Here is a 23,673-nt window from a genome sequence, read left to right as displayed (position 1 = left end):
TGCGGTATTATTGGTATTGCTGCAGAATATCTTTACTGGTGTCAGGGTGCCAGGAATCAGACTGAGACGAGAAGTGCAAAAATAATCACACCTTTATCAATAGCAAAAAATAATAAAAAGTCCATAAGCCAAATAACAAGCCAGGAGTCAAAACCAGAGCTGGTAGTCATACAAGCCGAGTCAGGAGCAAGGAAAACAGCAGAGTCAGGAACAAGCCAGGGATCAGGAACCAGGAAGGACATCAGGCAGCCAGGTAATACACAGGAGCTCTCACAAACAGGTCTGAGACAACGCAAAGGCAAAGCATACTGAACAGAGGCCCTTTAAATAATAATTGATGACATCACAATTCTGATACTGCATCCTGTCTCACATGGATGATGCACACAAGTCTAGCCATAAAAGGAAGTGTAGGAAATGAGCAGCATCCCCCACAATGCACCATAGTCAGGAAGAGAGGTGAGTAAAATGGCTGCCAGCAGCACATGGCAAACACAACAGGGAAAAAACCCTGACAACTGGCGTCATCAGCATGAGTTATTGATTGTGTGCTGACTGGTGGGTTTGGAGCGGCTGCTCGAAATTGTGTGTACCTACAAATAGCCTCTGGGCTGTGTCTGTGCAGAGTAAAGTCACTTGCCTTACGCAGCACCCCATCACTAGCTTACCAGGCATGTCAATGCAGCTGCAGCAGTATCCAGTAGAGAGCCAATCCAGTGCAGGTATTGAGTACCACAGAGGATTGCAGTAGGAGATAACAGAGCCCCTCAGGGGGAGGCTAGGGACGGGTCCCTGCAACACCAGAGGGTAGTTATGGCTAAAGTCCTGCATTCCTGTGTCCCTGTGTCATTCAGCTGCTGTGAAGAGTCTTTTCTGTCTTCTTTGTAAATTATACTCCTCATGGACTCTGGGTCTCACACAGGTCTGAGCTCCTAATTTGTAATCCATAAACAAGTAGTTGGAACAACCTCTAATCTCTACCATCTTCTTTGAGGCCAAGAACAAACACTGTGAGAAATGAAAGGGGTTTAAAGCTCTTGTATGGATTCTTGACCTCCTCCTAGTGGCGGGAAATATATCCCATATGTTATGGAGGACTGTGAACCATCATCATTTTACAAAAGAAAACACAATACAATAGCACTAAATTTGAAATGAGCAGTAGAATATTTTCTAGCAAATTTCAAAGTTAATACAATTTTCCCTCACTCTGTATCATGTGACAGCCATCAGCAAATCACAAACTGCACATACGAATATACTGTGCACTTTTACACATGCTCAGGAGCAGTTGGAGCCTCAGAAATTGTGCATATAAAATAATGTGCAATTTCTTTATAATGGAAGTATATTAGAAAGCTTTGTTTAAATTTACATCTTTCTCTTGGCATTCTTTGTGGAATCCTAGCTCATTTCCATGACAACATATTGAGCCATATAATTTTGTCACAAACATTGCTGCGACAGAATGCTTAAACATTAAATAAATTTTATAAGCATTGTACTGAGGTTATTCACTGTCTACTTCTATCGATTGGTGCAGCCATGTTTAACTCTATTTTTCACTGCTTTCCAGTGCTGACATATTTGTTCATGCTCCATGACTCTTCTTCAAATATCTGCACTGAATCCTAGATTTCAAAATGGTGGAACCCATAATTAGATGGAGATGTATGAAATTTATTGTTTAATGTCCCTTTAAGACACGTACACGCTCCTCAGCAGACCGCTGTACTCCCTCAATGAAAGGAGCTACAATTTCAACAAATAAATTTAATAACAGTAGTTTTGAAAATTGTACAGTGTATCTGATAAACAAAAGTTCAATTTTTACCTTTAAAGTCCATTTTATTTTTGTCTTTTATTATAATTTATTTCTAAAGATCTGCCAAATTCTGTAGTGCTGACATTTAAAATCCAAAACATTTTGAAAAACATATGTACTCACTTTACATATATCTAAATTTGAAAGGCTTGAAAATTACTAAAAACATAATTTATGTAAGAACTTACCTGATAAATTCATTTCTTTCATATTAGCAAGAGTCCATGAGCTAGTGACGTATGGGATATACATTCCTACCAGGAGGGGCACAGTTTCCCAAACCTTAAAATGCCTATAAATACACCCCTCACCACACCCACAATTCAGTTTAACGAATAGCCAAGAAGTGGGGTGATAAAAAAGTGCGAAAGCATATAAAATAAGGAATTGGAATAATTGTGCTTTATACAAAAAAATCATAACCACCACAAAAAGGGTGGGCCTCATGGACTCTTGCTAATATGAAAGAAATGAATTTATCAGGTAAGTTCTTACATAAATTATGCTTTCTTTCATGTAATTAGCAAGAGTCCATGAGCTAGTGACGTATGGGATAATGATTACCCAAGATGTGGATCTTTCCACACAAGAGTCACTAGAGAGGGAGGGATAAAATAAAGACAGCCAATTCCTGCTGAAAATAATCCACACCCAAAATAAAGTTTAATAAAAAACATAAGCAGAAGATTCAGACTGAAACCGCTGCCTGAAGTACTTTTCTACCAAAAATTGCTTCAGAAGAAGAAAATACATCAAAAAGGTAGAATTGAAAAAGTATGCAAAGAGGACCAAGTTGCTGCTTTGCAAATCTGATCAACCGAAGCTTCATTCCTAAACGCCCAGGAAGTAGAAACTGACCTGGTAGAATGAGCTGTAATCCTCTGAGGCGGAGTTTTACCCGACTCAACATAGGCAAGATGAATTAAAGATTTCAACCAAGATGCCAAAGAAATGGCAGAAGCTTTCTGGCCTTTTCTAGAACCGGAAAAGATAACAAATAGACTAGAAGTCTTTCGGAAAGACTTAGTAGCTTCAACATAATATTTCAAAGCTCTAACAACATGCAAAGAATGCAATGCTTTCTCCTTAGAATTCTTAAGATTAGGACATAATGAAGGAACCACAATTTCTCTACTAATGTTGTTGGAAATCACAACTTTAGGTAAAAATTCAAAAGAAGTTCGCAACACCGCCTTATCCTGATGAAAAATCAGAAAAGGAGACTCACAAGAAAAGAGCAGATAATTCAGAAACTCTTCTGGCAGAAGAGATGGCCAAAAGGAACAAAACTTCCCAAGAAAGTAATTTAATGACCAATGAATGCATAGGTTCAAAGGGAGGAGCTTGAAGAGCTCCCAGAACCAAAATCAAACTCCAAGGAGGAGAAATTGACTTAATGACAGGTTTTATACGAACCAAAGCTTGTACAAAACAATGAATATCAGGAAGAATAGCAATCTTTCTGTGAAAAAGAACAGAAAGAGCAGAGATTTGTCCTTTCAAGGAACTTGCAGACAAACCCTTATCTAAACCATCCTGAAAAAAATTCTCGGCATTCTAAAAGAATGCCAAGAAAAATGATGAGAAAGACACCAAAAAATATAAGTCTTCCAGACTCTATAATATATCTCTCTAGATACATATTTACGAGCCTGTAACATAGTATTAATCACAGAGTCAGAGAAATATCTTTGACCAAGAATCAAGCGTTCAATCTCCATACCTATAAATTTAAGGATTTCAGATCCTGATGGAAAAAAGGACCTTGCGACAGAAAGTCTGGTCTAACGGAAGAGTCCATGGTTGGCAAGAGTCCATCCGGACAAGATCCGCATACCAAACCTGTGAGGCCATGCCGGAGCTACCAGCAGAACAAACGAGCATTCCTTCAGAATCTTGGAGATTACTCTTGGAAGAAGAACTAGAGGCGGAAAGATATAGGCAGGATGATACTTCCAAGGAAGTGAAAATGCATCCACTGCCTCCGCCTGAGGATCCCGGGATCTGGACAGATATCTGGGAAGTTTCTTGTTTAGATGAGACGCCATCAGATCTATTTCTGGAAGTTCCCACATTTGAACAATCTGAAGAAATACCTCTGGGTGAAGAGACCATTCGCCCGGATGGAACATTTGGCGGCTGAGATAATCCGCTTCCCAATTGTCTACACCTGGGATATAAACCGCAGAGATTAGACAGGAGCTGGATTCCGCCCAAACCAAAAAAATTTGAGATACTTCTTTCATAGCCAGAGGACTGTGAGTCCCTCCTTGATGATTGATGTATGCCACAGTTGTGACATTGTCTGTCTGAAAACAAATGAACGATTCTCTCTACAGAAGAGGCCAAAACTGAAGAGCTCTGAAAATTGCACGGAGTTCCAAAATATTGATTGGTAATCTCACCTCCTGAGATTCCCAAACTCCTTGTGCCGTCAGAGATCCCCACACAGCTCCCCAACCTGTGAGACTTGTATCTGTTGAAATTACAGTCCAGGTCGGAAGCACAAAAAGAAGCCCCCTAAATTAAACGATGGTGATCTGTCCACCACGTTAGAGAGTGTCGAACAATCGGTTTTTAAAGATATTTGAGATATCTTTGTGTAATCCTTGCACCATTGATTCAGCATACAGAGCTGAAGAGGTCGCATGTGAAAACGAGCAAAGGGGATCGCGTCCGATGCAGCAGTCATAAGACCTAGAATTTCCATGCATAAGGTTACCGAAGGGAATGATTGTGACTGAAGGTTTCGACAAGCTGAAATCAATTTTAGACGTCTTTTGTCTGTTAAAGACAGAGTCATGGACACTGAATCTATCTGGAAACCCAGAAAGGTTACCCTTGACTGAGGAATCAATGAACTTTTTGGTAAATTGATCCTCCAACCATGATCTTGAAGAAACAACACAAATCGATTCACATGAGATTCTTCGAATGAGAAGACTGAGCAAATACCAAGATAATCGTCCAAATAAGGAAATACCAAAACCCCGTTCTCTGAATACAGAAAGAAGGGCACCGAGAATCTTTGAAAAAAATTCTTGGAACTGAGGCTAGGCCAAACGGTAGAGCCACAAAACTGGTAATGCTTGTCTAAAAAGAGAATCTCAGACACTAAAAATGATCTGGATGAATCGGAATATGCAGATACACATCCTGTAAATCTATTGTAGACATATAATGCCCTTACTAAACAAAAGGCAGAATAGTCCTACAGAAACCATCTTGAATGTTGGTATCCTTACATAACGATTCAATATTGATAGATCCGGAACTGGTCTGAAGGAATTGACCTTCTTTGGTACAATGAAGAGATAAAATAAAACCCTAGTCCCTGTTCCAGAACTGGAACTGGCATAATTACTCCAGCCAACTCTAGATCTGAAACACATTTCAGAAATGCTGAGCCTTGCTGTGTTAACTGGGACACGGGAAAGAAAAAAATCTCTTAGCAGGAGGCCTTAACTTGAAGCCAATTCTGTACCTTTCTGAAACAATGTTCTGAAACCAGAGATTGAGAACGGAATTGATCCAAATTCCTTTGAAGAAAACGTAATCTGCCCCATACCAGCTGAACTGGAAAAAAGGGCCGCACCTTCATGGGTACTTAGGAGCTGACTATAGGTTTCTATAAGGCTTGGATATATTCCAAACTGGAAAAAGTTTCCAAACTGATACCGCTCCTGAGGATGAAGGATCAGGCTTTTGTTCCTTATTATGAAAAAAAGAACGAAAAAATGATTATTACCCTGGACAGAAAGGGAAAACAAAGTTGACTTAGAAGACATATCAGCATTCCAAGTTTAATCCATAAAGCTTTTCTAGCTAAAATAGCTAGAGACATATACCTGACATCAACACTAATGATATCAAAAGATGGTATCACCAATAAAATTATTAGCATGTTATAGAATAATAATAATGCTATAAAATTATGATCTGTTACTTGTTGTGCTAAAACTTCTAACCAAAAAGTTGAAGCTGCAGCAACATCCGGTAAAAATATAGCAGGTCTAAGAAGATTACCTGAACATAAGTAAACTTTTCTTAGAAAGGATTCAATTTTCTTATCTAAAGGATCCTTAAATTTAGTACTATCTGCCGTAGAAAAAGTAGTACATTTTAGCAGGAATAGAGACAGCCCCAAACCTTAGGGATTTTGTCCCAAAAAACTCTAATCTGTCAGATGGCACAGGATATAATTGCTTAAACGTTTAGAAGGAGTAAAAGAATTACCCAAATTATTCCATTCCCTGGAAATTACTTCAGAAAAAACATCAGGGAGATTTAAAAACCCTATTTAAACGTTTGGATTCAGTATCAAGAAGACCAGAATCCTCTATATCTAAAGCAATTAATACTTCTTTAAAATAAAGAACGAATAAATTCCATCTTGAACAAATACAAAGATTTATCAGCATCAACCTCTGAGACAGAAACCTCTGAACCAGAAGAACCATTATCAGTATCAGAATGATGATGTTCATTTAAAAATTCATCTGAAAAAAAGAGAAGTTTTAAAGGACTTTTATGTAAACTAGAAGGAGAAATAACAGACATAGCCTTCTAAATGGATTTAAAAAATAAAATCTCTTATGTTTATCAGGAACACTCTGAAATTTAGATGTTGACAGAACAGCAACAGGTAATATAACAGTACTAAAGGAAATTTTATCTGCATTAATAAGTTTGTCATGACATGCAATACAAACAACAGCTGGAGAAACAGATACCAAAAATTTATAGCAGATACACTTAGCTTGGTAGCTCCAGCCCCGGCAGTGATTTTCCTAAAGTATCTTCTGACTCAGTTGCAACGTGGAACATCTTGCAATATGTAATAGAAAAAACAATATATAAAGCAAAATTGAACAAAATCCTTAAATGACAGTTTCAGGAATGGGAATAAAATGCCAGTGAACAAGCTTCTAGCAACCAGAAGCAATAAATAATGAGACTTAAATAATGTGGAGACAAAAGCGACGCCCATATTTTTTTAGCGCCAAACAAGACGCCCACATTATTTGGCGCCTAAATGCTTTTGGCGCCAAAAATGACGCCACATCCGGAACGCCGACATTTTTGGCGCAAAATAACGTAAAAAAAATGACGCAACTTCCGGCGACACGTATGACGCCGGAAACGGAAAAGAATTTTTGCGCCAAAAAAATCTGCGCCAAGAATGACGCAATAAAATGAAGCATTTTCAGCCCCCGCGAGCCTAACAGCCCACAGGGAAAAAAGAGTCAAATTTTTGAAAGGTAAGAAAAAATGATTAATTCAAATGCATTATCCCAAATATGAAACTGATTGTCTGAAAAATAAGGAAAGTTGAACATTCTGAGTCAAGGCAAATAAATGTTTGAATACATATATTTAGAACTTATAAACAAAGTGCCCAACCATAGCTTAGAGTGTCACAGAAAATAAGATTTACTTACCCCAGGACACTCATCTACATGTTTGTAGAAAGCCAAACCAGTACTGAAACGAGAATCAGCAGAGGTAATGGTATATATAAGAGTATATCGTCGATCTGAAAAGGGAGGTAAGAGATGAATCTCTACGACCGATAACAGAGAACCTATGAAATAGACCCCGTAGAAGGAGATCACTGCATTCAAATAGGCAATACTCTCCTCACATCCCTCTGACATTCACTGCACGCTGAGAGGAAAACCGGGCTCCAACTTGCTGCGGAGCGCATATCAACGTAGAATCTAGCACAAACTTACTTCACCACCTCCATCGGAGGCAAAGTTTGTAAAACTGAATTGTGGGTGTGGTGAGGGGTGTATTTATAGGCATTTTAAGGTTTGGGAAACTTTGCCCCTCCTGGTAGGAATGTATATCCCATACGTCACTAGCTCATGGACTCTTGCTAATTACATGAAAGAAATCTGTAATCAGGAAACACAGTACTCAATATAAATTAAGCAGAAGGAAACGTGGAAATTAGATTTAGAAGCAATAAAATAATAGAAAAGATGTAATAGGAGCGCTGTATCCAATCAGAAAAAAGAACAGTGAGAGACGACTTAGCAGATTGAGGAGACTGCAATGTGTTGCTCTCATTGGAGACACCTCTTATGAATTAAAGCCAGAGATCTCAGTCCCACTTAGCTAAATCATATAAGATATTCTAAATGTAGTTGTGACAAAAGGGATTCATCTTTTATTTTAATATATATTAAATTAAAAACTAAAAACATATAATCGTAATCAAGTACGTTGTACAATTTAGCACCATCAAATGTTAAAGAAAGTAGAATATGGTAAACTTGAAGGGGGGGGGGTTATAGTGCTTTTTTTAAATTATAGTTACTACAAAGTTTCAAGTAAAGTAAGTTAAAGGGACATGAAACCCACATTTTTTCTTTCATGATTCAGATAGAGAATACCATTTCTAACAACTTTCTAATGTAATCCTATTATTTAATTTGCTTCCTTCTATTGTTATTCTTTGCTGAAAAGTTTATCTAGGTAAGTTCAGGGGCAGCAGAGAACCTAGGTTTTAGCTGTTGATTGGTGGCTGCATATATATACCGATTGTGATTGGCTCACCCATTTGTTCAGTTAGAAACCATTAGTGTATTGCTACTCCTTCAACAAATGATACCAAGAGAATAAAACAGATTAGATAATAAAAGTAAATTAGAACGTTGTTTAAAATTGTATTCTCTATCTGAATCATGAAAGAAATTTTTGGGGTTTCATGTCCCTTTAAGCAAATTTTCTATAAAACTAAGTGGGACCAAAGAAAAGAGAAATAGGTGGTGTAGAAGTCAGACCATAATTTAGTAGATTATGGTCAGATAGATTATGTGTGGACAGAAACCTGTAAGTCATTTGTTGATTACCGATATGGCTCAGTTTTTGTTTTTCTTAAATCCTTCTCTTTCTTGGTCAAGGGCACCCGCTTCCAAAGCATACTCCAATCCCATGCTCCTCTAGCAAACCCATCTTCATCACCACCCCCTTGTGGTACTAATTTATAATTGTTGCCTTCTATGACATCTATGAGAGGCACAGTGCATGTGGTTCTGCAGAGTTGTGTTGATGCAGGATGAAGGGACCGACATGGAGAACACACACATGCGAACGAAGACATTAAAAAAAAAAGGGACAAAAAACAAAAAATGTTAAGCCACACAAATAAGATAAAACATATTCGTTACCAATAAGGTTCAGTTTTATGCTTTCTTTTGGCCTTTTCCTGGTCGTTTAATGGAATACGCTTCCATAATAAGCTCCAGTCCCATGCCCCTCGAGCAAAACCATCTTCATCACCACCTTGCTGTGGTTCAATGGTATAAACATTCCCATCAATGTAATCTATCAAAGGAACAGTACAAGCAGTTCTGCAGTGTTTCCAGGAGGGAAAAAATATAAAAAAAAAAATATAAAATAAAACATATAGTCATAAAACTCTGAAAACAATAGGATTAAACAGTGTTAAACATATTCAGAAGCAGAGGCAAATTCAATTACAGCAACAAAAGCTCTGTGTTGTATTTAAACCTAACACAACATTTCCAACCTCTTCTGCATCATATTTCCTGAACAGAAAAGTGAAACGTTCCATAGGGTTTAATAAACAATTACTGCATCTGTTCTCCCAACGGCATTGAGCAAAACCACAATAATAACACAATTTATTGTTGCTAATTTTCCCAGTGTCAGATTTATTCTCTGTGCCAGACAAATTTGCAGTCGGTCGCTGCTGGTACTGAAATTCTTAACAGGGGAAAGTAGTTTTCATTTGTTTACCATATGTTTATAAATTAATCTGAGGTTACAAACATAAAAATATAATATAGGAAGGACAGAAGGTGCAAATACTATAAAAAAATAAGAAATATGATTTTTTATTAATTAATTTAGGTTCTGGCACCTGGCAATCAAATGATACAAATCTATACAAAATATGCCAGTGGAAATTAGTACTTGCAAATGCAACCTATCAGAGAGAACTGAAAACTTTATTTTAATCATCATCATTGCAAAAAAATGGTTGAATTGTTCATATACTTTTATGTATTGTGCAGCCAAAGAACAACTGAGAAACAAAACTATGCATGCATTAAGATTAAAGATTAAACAAAACAAAGAAAAAACAAATACATTTATTTATTTCCAGGCATGGAGTCTACGACTTCATTCCAATTACTAGTGGGAGATTCACTCCTGGCCAGCAGGAGGAGGCAAAGAGCAGCCCAGCAGAATTTGTTAAAGGGACACTGACCCCAATTTTTTTCTTTTGTGATTCAGATAGAGCATGTAATTTTAAGGAACTTACAAATTTACTCCCATTATCAAATTTTCTTCATTCTCTTTGTATCTTTATTTGAAAAGCAATAATGTAAGTTTAGAAGCCGTCCCATTTTTTGCCAACAACCTGTGTTGTTCTTGCTGATTAGTGGATAAATTTACCCACCAATAAACAAGTGCTGTCCAGGGCCTGCACCAAAAATTGTCTGGCTCCTTAGCTTAAATGCCTTTTTATTTAAATAAAGATAGCAAGAGAACGAAGACAAATTGATAAAAGGAGTCAATTAGAAAGTTTCTTAAAATTGCATGCTCTATATATCCTTTTAGAAACTTTTAGAAAAATTGGTTTTGCTGGGCTTATGGTAATATGCCTTTTTTTTTTTTTTTTTTTTTTTTTTTAATATCCCTTCCCTTCCTTCCCTCTTTCCTTCGCCCCTCCCCACTTTTTTTTTCTGTTTTTGGTTTGGTTTTGTAAGATTTTGTTGTGTGTATAATTATTTTATGTTGGTTGAAAATCTCCAATTCAGGTACAGAAAATTAACTGGTTCATTTAGATATTAAGTGGATAGGCCCTCATTTTGTTCTTCTCTGGTTCTGTTTAAACTGAGTAGAGAAGCTTCTGTAATATTTTACTTACTATGGTCTGGTATGATGTAATATAATGTACAATGTACTTTTGTTTTGGATGGAACTGGAAATGTATCATAAATTGGTTGTAAATAAAAGATATATAAAAAAATAAATTGCATGCTCTATCTGAATATCTATATGAATATCTATCATGAAAGAAATATTTTGGGTTCAGTATCCCTTTAAGTGTCACTTCCCTTACCTATAACCCCCAGTCATTCGACCAAAGGGAATGGAAAAAGAAGATAACACAAGGGTATAGAGGTGCCTGAGGTTTGTACAAAAAAACTGTCATCTGAATTTAAACAAGGTTTGGTCGTGGATAAATTTATCAGGTAAGTATAAGTTTTGTTTTATAAATAACGGGAAAAATAGTCTGCAAACTGATCAGCTGCTGTACCCAAGGGAAACACTATACTCCTCAAAAGATATTGTGAACAATTTAAAAGGTGAAAGGAGGGTGGCGCTATAGGACTGAAAGCTATAGCGCTGAATGTTGGAGGACATATTCACAGAATTGGACACCGGTTTCTGTATACAAAATAAATTTACAACATAGTTTAGTTAAAACACAATATTGTGATAAAAAGATAATTAGGTGACTTGCTTAGTAAAAACAAAAAGTTCAATGGTAGATTTGTTAAAACATATATACTGTGGATAATACACTGACATATAGTTTGATATAGTGTGTTCAGTCAGCAGATTCGTTAGTTGGAAATAATGTGAACACAGTTTCTGACAAGTGTATCCTTCAATGTATGGTATAAAAGAGATTTTATCTAAATTATTGATGTCCTTTATTACTTTTGTAGCAGCTTACACGGTTTTACTCTATATAGAGGTTAGTTGTAATCCTTACTACGGATATACCGTAGGGTGCCTTGTTGGTGTGAGATTGTTTATGATATATTTTTATAAACAAGTGTCAGTGCGGGATCCTTAGTTCTAGCAAATATTGCTCACCTTCAGGTTGTTAATCGTACCTGCAGTGATTACCAATGCTCCTTGAGTTGTGTGCCTTCAATCGGTTGTTTTGGGAGTAGATTATGGTCCTGTTGTTTGTGATTAGCTCCACAACGGCTAACCCCTCTGGCTTTATGACTCCTAGGGTTTTGTTCCGCTTCTCACATAGGTACCAGCTTTCTCTTTTGATTGTAGCCTTTTCACCAGTCTGTTCCTTTACAGATAGCTGATAGTGTGTGCACACATTCAATCCAGGTATGGTCCAGTCAGGTGATCTATGCGTTTCGGCAGGTTGCCTTTCTCAAGATAAATGACAGTGTTAAGATCCTCCCTTTTATACTCTTACCGATTAACACTATGTTAATGTGAATTCTGTGTTCCCATTTCCTTAATTTGTTTGATTAATTGCAATCTTGTGTCTTGCACATATTACTGAGACTCTGCAGCAGGTACTTCAGTCAAACTTAATGAAACAAATTAAGGAAATGGGAACACAGTACTCATACAGAATACACATTAACATAAAGTGTTAATTGGTAAGAGTATAAAAGGGAGGATCTTAACAATGTCGGGTATCTTGAGAAAGGCAACCCACCAAAACGCATAGTTCACCTGACTGGACCATACCTGTCCATCTGTAAAGGAACAGACCGGTGAAAAGGCTACAACGCCTAAAACTGCAATGTGTTTTTTTCAGATTGTTAGCTACAATCCCTGCAATTCCTACAATCGAGAGAGAAAATTGAGAAAGCTGGTACCTATGTGAGAAGTGGAATAAAACCCTAGGAGTCATAACGCCAGAGGGGTTAGCCGTTGTGGAGCTAATCACAAAAAATAGGACCATAACCTACTCCCAATAATACGACCAATTGAAGGCACACAACTCAAGGAGCATTGGTAATCACTGCAGGTACGATTAACAACCTGAAGGTGAGCAATATCTGCTAGAACTAAGGATCCCGCACTGACACTTGTTTATAAAAATATATCATAAACAAACTCACATCCGACAAGGCACCCTACGGTATATCCGTAGTAAGGATTACAACTAACCTCTATATTGAGTAAGACAGCGTAAGCTGCTACAAAAGTAATAAAGGACATCAATAATTTATAAAACGCAATATAATAACAAAAATCTCTTTTATACCATACATTGAAGGATACACTTGTCAGAAACTGTGTTCACATTATTTCCAACTAAAGAATCTGCTGACTGAACACACTTTATCAACCTATATGTCAGTGTATTATCCACAGTATAAATGTTTTAATAAATCTACCATTGAACTTTTTGTTTTTACTAAGCAAGTCAACTAATTATCTTTTTATCACAATATTTTGTTTTAACTAAACTATATTGTAAATGTATTTGTATACAGACACCGGTGTCCAATTCTGTGAAAATGTACTGTTAAATAAATGTGTTATATACAATTTTTAAATTGAAACAGTGTTCTCCAACTCTCAGCCCTATAACTTTCAGTCCTATAGCGCCACCCTCCTTTCACCTCATAAATTTTGTTTTCTTTTCTATGCCATGGAGAGTCCACGACTTCATTCCAATTGCTAGTGGGAACCAATACCCAAGCTAGAGGACACAGAATGAAAAGGGAGGGAGAACAAGGCAGGCGGACCTAAACCAAAGGCACCACCGCTTGAAGAACTTTTCTCCCAAAAGAAGCTTCAACTGAGGCAAAAGTACCAAAATTTGAGCAACCCTTGCTCTGTTCCAAGAGAAACCCTTTGAATCACACCAATAAAAGGTATTTATGCCATACCTTATGGTAAATTATGCGAGTAACAGGTTTACAAGCCTGAAGCATGGTATCTATGACTTTCTCAGAGAAGCCACGTCTTGCCAAAACTAGACATTCAATCTCCAAGCAATTAGCTTCAGGGAATCTAGATTTGGATGAAAGAAAGGACCCTGAAGTATAAGGTCCTTCCTCAAAGGTAACCTCCAAGGTGGAAAAGATGACATTGTCACCAGATCTGTGAACCAGATCCTGCGAGACCATGCAGGAGCTATTAGAATCACAGACGCTCTCTCCTGCTTGATATGAGCAATTATTTGTGGAAAGAGAGCAAACTGAGGAAACAGGTATGCTAGATTTAAGTTCCAAAGAACCACCAGAGCGTCTATCAGAACAGCTTGAGGATCTCTTGACTTTGAGCCGTAATTTGGAAGCTTGGTAATTTGATGAGACGCCATCAGGTCCAACTCTGGAACCCCCCACCTGAGGGTTATAATTGTGAAAACCTCTGGGTGGAGAGCCCACTCTCCGGGATGAAAATTCTGTTTGCTAAGAAAATCCGCTTCCCAGTTGTCCACCGCTGGAATGTGGATGGCAGAAATATGACAATTGTGAGACCCACTGGAGAATGCAAGTCACCTCCTTCATTGCGAAGGAACTCTGAGTTCCTCCCACCGAGGTGATGTTGTCTGTCTGAAATCTGATAAACCAGACCAAGATTAGTTAAGGCCAAGGCATTGAAGATTGCTCTCAACTCCAAGATGTTTATTGGAGGAGAAGACTCCTCCGGAGTCCACAGGCCCTGTGTCTTTAAGGAGCCCCAAACTGCTTCAGAAACCCAACAGGCTGGTGTCCATGGTCACAATCACTCAGGAAGGCCTCAGGAAGCATGTGCCCCGAGACAGATCTTGTGATATCCACCACGAGAGAGATACTCTTGTCAGGGAGTCCAGATTTATCCTCTGTGAGAGATCTTAGTGGTCCCCGTTCCATTGACTGAGGTCTCAGATGGAACCGAGCAAAAACATAATTTATGTAAGAACTTACCTGATAAATTCATTTCTTTCATATTAGCAAGAGTCCATGAGCTAGTGACGTATGGGATATACATTCCTACCAGGAGGGGCAAAGTTTCCCAAACCTCAAAATGCCTATAAATACACCCCTCACCACACCCACAATTCAGTTTAACGAATAGCCAAGAAGTGGGGTGATAAAAAAGTGCGAAAGCATATAAAATAAGGAATTGGAAATAATTGTGCTTTATACAAAAATCATAACCACCACAAAAAAAGGGCGGGCCTCATGGACTCTTGCTAATATGAAAGAAATGAATTTATCAGGTAAGTTCTTACATAAATTATGTTTTCTTTCATGTAATTAGCAAGAGTCCATGAGCTAGTGACGTATGGGATAATGACTACCCAAGATGTGGATCTTTCCACACAAGAGTCACTAGAGAGGGAGGGATAAAATAAAGACAGCCAATTCCTGCTGAAAATAATCCACACCCAAAAATAAAGTTTAACGAAAAACATAAGCAGAAGATTCAAACTGAAACCGCTGCCTGAAGTACTTTTCTACCAAAAACTGCTTCAGAAGAAGAAAATACATCAAAATGGTAGAATTTAGTAAAAGTATGCAAAGAGGACCAAGTTGCTGCTTTGCAAATCTGGTCAACCGAAGCTTCATTCCTAAACGCCCAGGAAGTAGAAACTGACCTAGTAGAATGAGCTGTAATTCTTTGAGGCGGAGTTTTACCCGACTCAACATAGGCAAGATGAATTAAAGATTTCAACCAAGATGCCAAAGAAATGGCAGAAGCTTTCTGGCCTTTTCTAGACCCGGAAAAGATAACAAATAAACTAGAAGTCTTACGGAAAGATTTCGTAGCTTCAACATAATATTTCAAAGCTCTAACAACATCCAAAGAATGCAACGATTTCTCCTTAGAATTCTTAGGATTAGGACATAATGAAGGAACCACAATTTCTCTACTAATGTTGTTGGAATTCACAACTTTAGGTAAAAATTCAAAAGAAGTTCGCAACACCGCCTTATCCTGATGAAAAATCAGAAAAGGAGACTCACAAGAAAGAGCAGATAATTCAGAAACTCTTCTGGCAGAAGAGATGGCCAAAAGGAACAAAACTTTCCAAGAAAGTAATTTAATGTCCAATGAATGCATAGGTTCAAACGGAGGAGCTTGAAGAGCTCCCAGAACCAAATTCAAACTCCAAGGAGGAGAAATTGACTTAATAACAGGTTTTATACGAACCAAAGCTTGTACAAAACAATGAATATCAGGAAGAATAGCAATCTTTCTGTGAAAAAGAACAGAAAGAGCAGAGATTTGTCCTTTCAAAGAACTTGCGGACAAACCCTTATCTAAACCATCCTGAAGAAACTGTAAAATTCTCGGTATTCTAAAAGAATGCCAAGAAAAATGATGAGAAAGACACCAAGAAATATAAGTCTTCCAGACTCTATAATATATCTCTCGAGATACAGATTTACGAGCCTGTAACATAGTATTAATCACAGAGTCAGAGAAACCTCTTTGACCAAGAATCAAGAGTTCAATCTCCATACCTTTAAATTTAAGGATTTCAGATCCTGATGGAAAAAAGGACCTTGTGACAGAAGGTCTGGTCTTAACGGAAGAGTCCACGGTTGGCAAGAGGCCATCCGGACAAGATCCGCATACCAAAACCTGTGAGGCCATGCCAGAGCTACCAGCAGAACAAACGAGCATTCCTTCAGAATCTTGGAGATTACTCTTGGAAGAAGAACTAGAGGCGGAAAGATATAGGCAGGATGATACTTCCAAGGAAGTGATAATGCATCCACTGCCTCCGCCTGAGGATCCCGGGATCTGGACAGATACCTGGGAAGTTTCTTGTTTAGATGGGACGCCATCAGATCTATTTCTGGAAGTTCCCACATTTGAACAATCTGAAGAAATACCTCTGGGTGAAGAGACCATTCGCCCGGATGCAACGTTTGGCGACTGAGATAATCCGCTTCCCAATTGTCTATACCTGGGATATGAACCGCAGAGATTAGACAGGAGCTGGATTCCGCCCAAACCAAAATTCGAGATACTTCTTTCATAGCCAGAGGACTGTGAGTCCCTCCTTGATGATTGATGTATGCCACAGTTGTGACATTGTCTGTCTGAAAACAAATGAACGATTCTCTCTTCAGAAGAGGCCAAAACTGAAGAGCTCTGAAAATTGCACGGAGTTCCAAAATATTGATCGGTAATCTCACCTCCTGAGATTCCCAAACTCCTTGTGCCGTCAGAGATCCCCACACAGCTCCCCAACCTATGAGACTTGCATCTGTTGAAATTACAGTCCAGGTCGGAAGCACAAAAGAAGCCCCCTGAATTAAACGATGGTGATCTGTCCACCATGTTAGAGAGTGTCGAACAATCGGTTTTAAAGATATTAATTGAGATATCTTCGTGTAATCCTTGCACCATTGCTTCAGCATACAGAGCTGAAGAGGTCGCATGTGAAAACGAGCAAAGGGGATCGCGTCCGATGCAGCAGTCATAAGACCTAGAATTTCCATGCATAAGGCTACCGAAGGGAATGATTGTGACTGAAGGTTTCGACAAGCTGCAATCAATTTTAGACGTCTCTTGTCTGTTAAAGACAGAGTCATGGACACTGAATCCATCTGGAAACCCAGAAAGGTTACCCTTGTCTGAGGAATCAAAGAACTTTTTGGTAAATTGATCCTCCAACCATGATCTTGAAGAAACAACACAAGTCGATTTGTATGAGATTCTGCTAAATGTAAAGACTGAGCAAGTACCAAGATATCGTCCAAATAAGGAAATACCACAATACCCTGTTCTCTGATTACAGACAGAAGGGCACCGAGAACCTTTGTAAAAATTCTTGGAGCTGTAGCTAGGCCAAACGGCAGAGCCACAAACTGGTAATGCTTGTCCAGAAAAGAGAATCTCAGGAACTGATAATGATCTGGATGAATCGGAATATGCAGATATGCATCCTGTAAGTCTATTGTGGACATATAATTCCCTTGCTGAACAAAAGGCAAGATAGTCCTTACAGTTACCAGCTTGAACGTTGGTATTCTTACATAACGATTCAATATTTTTAGATCCAGAACTGGTCTGAAGGAATTCTCCTTCTTTGATACAATGAAGAGATTTGAATAAAACCCCATCCCCTGTTCCGGAACTGGAACTGGCATAATTACTCCAGTCAACTCTAGATCTGAAACACATTTCAGAAATGCTTGAGCTTTTACTGGATTTACTGGGACACGGGAAAGAAAAAATCTCTTTGCAGGAGGTCTCATCTTGAAACCAATTCTGTACCCTTCTGAAACAATGCTCTGAATCCAAAGATTGTGAACAGAATTGATCCAAATTTCCTTGAAAAAACGTAACCTGCCCCCTACCAGCTGAGCTGGAATGAGGGCCGCACCTTCATGTGGACTTAGAAGCAGGCTTTGCCTTTCTAGCTGGCTTGGATTTATTCCAGACTGGAGATGGTTTCCAAACTGAAACTGCTCCTGAGGATGAAGGATCAGGCTTTTGTTCTTTGTTGAAACGAAAGGAACGAAAACGATTATTAGCCCTGCTTTTACCTTTAGATTTTTTATCCTGTGGTAAAAAAGTTCCTTTCCCACCAGTAACAGTTGAAATAATGGAATCCAACTGAGAACCAAATAATTTGTTACCCTGGAAAGAAATGGAAAGTAAAGTTGATTTAGAAGCCATATCAGCATTCCAAGTTTTAAGCCATAAAGCTCTTCTAGCTAAAATAGCTAGAGACATAAACCTGACATCAACTCTGATAATATCAAAAATGGCATCACAGATAAAATTATTAGCATGCTGTAGAAGAATAATAATATCATGAGAATCATGATGTGATACTTGTTGCGCTAAAGTTTCCAACCAGAAAGTTGAAGCTGCAGCAACATCAGCCAAAGATATAGCAGGTCTAAGAAGATTACCTGAACACAGATAAGCTTTTCTTAGAAAGGATTCAATTTTCCTATCTAAAGGATCCTTAAACGAAGTACCATCTGACGTAGGAATAGTAGTACGTTTAGCAAGGGTAGAAATAGCCTCATCAACTTTAGGGATTTTGTCCCAAAATTCTAATCTGTCAGACGGCACAGGATATAATCGCTTAAAACGTTTAGAAGGAGTAAATGAATTACCCAATTTATCCCATTCTTTGGAAATTACTGCAGAAATAGCATTAGGAACAGGAAAAACTTCTGGAATAACCACAGGAGCTTTAAATACCTTATCCAAACGTTTAGAATTAGTATCAAGAGGACCAGAATCCTCTATTTCTAAAGCAATTAGTACTTCTTTAAGTAAAGAACGAATAAATTCCATTTTAAATAAATATGAAGATTTATCAGCATCAACCTCTGAGACAGAATCCTCTGAACCAGAAGAGTCATCAGAATCAGAATGATGATGTTCATTTAAAAATTCATCTGTAGGGAGAGAAGTTTTAAAAGATTTTTTACGTTTACTAGAAGGAGAAATAACAGACATAGCCTTCTTTATGGATTCAGAAACAAAATCTCTTATATTATCAGGAACATTCTGCACCTTAGATGTTGAAGGAACTGCAACAGGCAATGGTACTTTACTAAAGGAAATATTATCTGCTTTAACAAGTTTGTCATGACAATCAATACAAACAACAGCTGGAGGAATAGCTACCAAAAGTTTACAGCAGATACACTTAGCTTTGGTAGATCCAGCACTAGACAGCGATTTTCCTGTAGTATCTTCTGACTCAGATGCAACGTGAGACATCTTGCAATATGTAAGAGAAAAAACAACATATATATAAAGCAAAATTGATCAAATTCCTTAAATGACAGTTTCAGGAATGGGAAAAAATGCCAAAGAACAAGCTTCTAGCAACCAGAAGCAATGAAAAAATGAGACTTTAATAATGTGGAGAAAAAAGCGACGCCCATATTTTTCGCGCCAATAAAACGCCCACATTATTTGGCGCCTAAATGCTTTTTGGCGCCAAAATGACGCCACATCCGGAACGCCGACATTTTTGGCGCAAAATAACGTCAAAAAATGACGCAACTTCCGGCGACACGTATGACGCCGGAAACGGAAACAAATTTTTTGCGCCAAAAAAGTCCGCGCCAAGAATGACGCAATAAAATGAAGCATTTTCAGCCCCCGCGAGCCTAACAGCCCACAGGGAAGAGTCAAATTTTTGAAGGTAAAAAAATGATTAAATCAAATGCATTATCCCATATATGAAACTGACTGTCTGAAAATAAGGAAAGTTGAACATTCTGAGTCAAGGCAAATAAATGTTTGAATACATATATTTAGAACTTTATAAACAAAGTGCCCAACCATAGCTTAGAGTGTCACAGAAAATAAGATTTACTTACCCCAGGACACTCATCTACATGTTTGTAGAAAGCCAAACCAGTACTGAAACGAGAATCAGCAGAGGTAATGGTATATATAAGAGTATATCGTCGATCTGAAAAGGGAGGTAAGAGATGAATCTCTACGACCGATAACAGAGAACCTATGAAATAGACCCCGTAGAAGGAGATCACTGCATTCAAATAGGCAATACTCTCCTCACATCCCTCTGACATTCACTGCACGCTGAGAGGAAAACCGGGCTCCAACTTGCTGCGGAGCGCATATCAACGTAGAATCTAGCACAAACTTACTTCACCACCTCCATCGGAGGCAAAGTTTGTAAGACTGAATTGTGGGTGTGGTGAGGGGTGTATTTATAGGCATTTTGAGGTTTGGGAAACTTTGCCCCTCCTGGTAGGAATGTATATCCCATACGTCACTAGCTCATGGACTCTTGCTAATTACATGAAAGAAAGGAATGTCCATGGAAGCAACCATCAGATCAATCATCTCCATGCATTGTGCCACTAATGGACGAATAGCAGACTGGAGAGAAAGGCATGAAGCTTGGATTTTTTGACGTTCGTCAGAAAACTTTTCATAGACAGGGAATCTATAATTGTTCCTAAGAAACACACCCTTGTATCTGGTACAAGGGAACTCTTTCCCAGATTCACTTGCCACCCGTGGGAACGTAGAACAGACAACAACATCTCTGTATGAGATCTTGCTAGATGAAAAGATGGCGCTTGCACTAAGATGTCATCCAGATAAGGCGCCACAGCAATGCCCCGATACCTGACCACTGCCAGAAGAGCCCCCAGAACCTTTGAGAAAATTCTGGGAGCTGTAGCAAGGCCAAAAGGAAGGGCAACAAACTGGAAATGATTGTCCAGAAAGGCAAACTTCAGATACTGGTAATGATCCCTGTGAATGGGAACATGAAGATACGCGTACTTCAGATCTATGGTCGTCATGAATTGAACCTCTTGTACTAAAGGAAGAATGGAATAAATGGTTTCCTTTTTGAAGGACGAAACCCTGAGGAATTTGTTGAGACACTAAGTCTAGAATGGGAAATAAAGTGCCCTCCTTTTTGGGAGCTACAAATAGATTTTAATAGAATCCTAGACCCTGTTCCTCTAGCGGAACTGGAACAATTACTCCCAGAGAAGACAGGTCCTTTACGCAAATTAAGAATGCCCCTCTCTTTATCTGGTCCGCAGATATCCTTGACAGGTGGAATCTGTCCCTGGGAGGACAAGATTTGAATCCTATTCTGTAACCGTTGGACACTATGTGTCTACGGTCCTAAGATCTGGGACACTGCATATCCAAGCCTGCCTAAAAAAGGAGAGCCTGTCCCCTACTTGATCCAAGACAGGATCGGAGGTGGTCCCTTCATGCTGATTTAGAATCAGCGGAAGGCTTCTTGGCTTGCTTTCCTTTATTCCAATTTAATTGTTCCGACTTGGAAGAGGAATACTTTTGTCCCTTAAAGTTATGAAAGGAATGAAAAAAAGAATTCTGGCGAATTCTATTCTTTTTATCCTGAGGTAGGAAAGAGCCCTTTCCACATATATTTTCAGAAACTATTTCAGCCAGACCTGGACCAAACAGGGTCTTGCCCTTATAAGGTAATGACAGAAGCTTGGACTTAGATGTGACATCTGCAGACCAATATTTTAACCACAGAGCTCTATGAGCTAAAACAGAAAAAAACAGAAATCTTAGTTCCCAGTCTAAGAACCTGCATGTTGGCATCACAAATATAAGTATTGGTTAGTTTGAGAGCCTTGAACCTGTCTTGGATCTCCTCTATAGTAGTCTTTTCTGAGATCAAATTAGATAAGTCATTGCACCAATAAGATGCTGCACCCGCAGCTGTAGCGATACTAGCAACAGGCTGCCACTGCAATCCCTGATGAATGTAAATTTTCTTCAAGAAGGTCTCAAGCTTCTTATCCATGGGATCCTTGAAAGAACAACTATCTTCAATAGGAATAGTAGTTTTCTTGGCAAGAGTAGAGATAGCTCCCTCTACCTTGGGAACTGTGTGCCACGAGTCACATAGAGAGTCAGCAACAGGAAACATCTTTTGGGGAAAAAGGAATCCCTGGTTTATCCAATTCCTGAGTTATGATATCTGCCATACAGTCAGGAACTGGAAACACTTCCACGGATGAGGGCACATCATATACACAATTAAGTTTACTAGACCTCTTTGGATTCTCCACAACAGACCAATCTGATTCTTCCAAAGTAGCAAGAACCTCCTTTAAAAGTACTCTGTGTTCTAACTTAAATCTGAAATGAATCTCCTCTGAATCTGCAGAATTGGTCAGTACGGTATTAGAATCTGACAATTCGCCCTCAGAAGCCACTTAGGTATTATCCTCATCAGAGAGTTGAGACATACTGACTAACGCAGCCTTACCAGAGTCAGAAACCTTATTAACACTAACATTTTTGGATTTCCTCTTGCAATTACCAGCAACCGGAAAGGCTGATAAGGCCGCTGAAAAAGCAGAAGTTGTCTGTGCAGCAAAATCCCCTGGTAAATAAATACCCCCAGGAAGAGGTTGAGAAGAACCACAGGGCACTTCATGTGAAACAGTATGGGACGTTTGAGAAGAAAGTTGAGGCATGGCATAGACAACATTATCCTGAGAGACAGACTCAGGAGGAGAAATCTTGTCTTTAAAATATAAATTATTTTCCAGGCATATGGAACAAAATTGCACAGGAGGCACTATTTGAGCCTCCAAACGAAATAAACATGTATAGGCTCTGTGACTTGATCAGAATAAATAAAACTAAGCCACACGTACTTCCACAGATGCAAATTCCCCTGAAGTGTCCAGCCCGAGTCAGCCTCAAAAACTATAGGGGCTAAACATTAACCCCTTAGGCTCCCAATAAAAATAAAGTTCCACTTTGAAGTGCCTGCTTAGAAATGCTGCCTAATATAAATTCCCAATACACAGGAATAACAATTGTCCCATAAGATGATCCACAGAGGATTAACCTCTAGAGTGCTGCCCCCAAGACCTAGAAGGCAATAGCACTTACCTGTGGATCCAGTTGCAGGGCAGGAGCAGCTTCTTAGGTGTGACTGACTCACAAACATCTGTCAGGGACCTGTAGAAAAAGAAAAAACAGAGTAACCAACTCTGGTTTTCTATCAAAGGGGTAGCATAGGTGTTAGAAATAAAGCAAGGATCACCTCGCCGCCTTCTAACTGCTAAAAGCCACCATTACTCTTACTAAAGAGATGGACATGGACAAAGCATAGCCACTAATCATTGCTTGCAGGGAAAAGTACCCATTAAAGGATTCAAATCTTCAGACACCTTTGCCATTCTCCCGTGATCAAGGCAAAGAGAATGACTGGGGGTTTTGGGTAAGGGAAGTGACACGTAACAGTACTGCTGGGTTGCTATTTGCCTCCTCCTGCTGGGCAGGAGTGAATATTCCACAAGAAATTGGAATGAAGTCGTGGACTCTACATAACCATAGGAAAGAAAATGTCTGTACTCGAGAGGGTTCGCCATTAGCAGCCCTTTGTTGTAAATAAACTGGTATTGTGTCACTTGCTTTACATACCGTAAACTACTATCACAACTCACCGCAATTTCATACTTTACGGCTTAATAAGCAAGCTTAATTCCCCAACCGCAAGAAGGATTTAAATCCATAGTATAAAAAATTAATATAATGCAACCTAAAAAATATGGTACTAAATGTATACTTTGTATTAAATAACTACATAGCATTATACAAAATGAAAACATTACTGATTCTTA

At 38.6% G+C, this 23,673-nt stretch overlaps 1 protein-coding gene across 2 annotated transcripts in view; it reads right to left on the bottom strand.

The window, feature by feature from the left end:
* Positions 1–23,673, bottom strand: part of GALNT7 (polypeptide N-acetylgalactosaminyltransferase 7) — a 493,314-nt gene that overhangs the window by 136,494 nt on the left and 333,147 nt on the right. The window contains exon 6 of one of the 2 annotated variants that reach the window (XM_053703830.1): positions 9,004–9,186. In XM_053703830.1, coding sequence (XP_053559805.1) covers positions 9,004–9,186 — 183 coding nt within the window. Of the gene's footprint in view, positions 1–8,685; positions 8,869–9,003; positions 9,187–23,673 lie in introns of both variants that reach the window. The other variant, XM_053703829.1, reaches the window with a different exon arrangement.

Source organism: Bombina bombina, chromosome 2 (assembly GCF_027579735.1).
Source record: "Bombina bombina isolate aBomBom1 chromosome 2, aBomBom1.pri, whole genome shotgun sequence".
Taxonomy (NCBI): domain Eukaryota; kingdom Metazoa; phylum Chordata; class Amphibia; order Anura; family Bombinatoridae; genus Bombina; species Bombina bombina.
The sequence above is the reverse complement of the archived record's forward strand: the minus strand, read 5'-3'. Positions and strand labels throughout refer to the sequence as shown.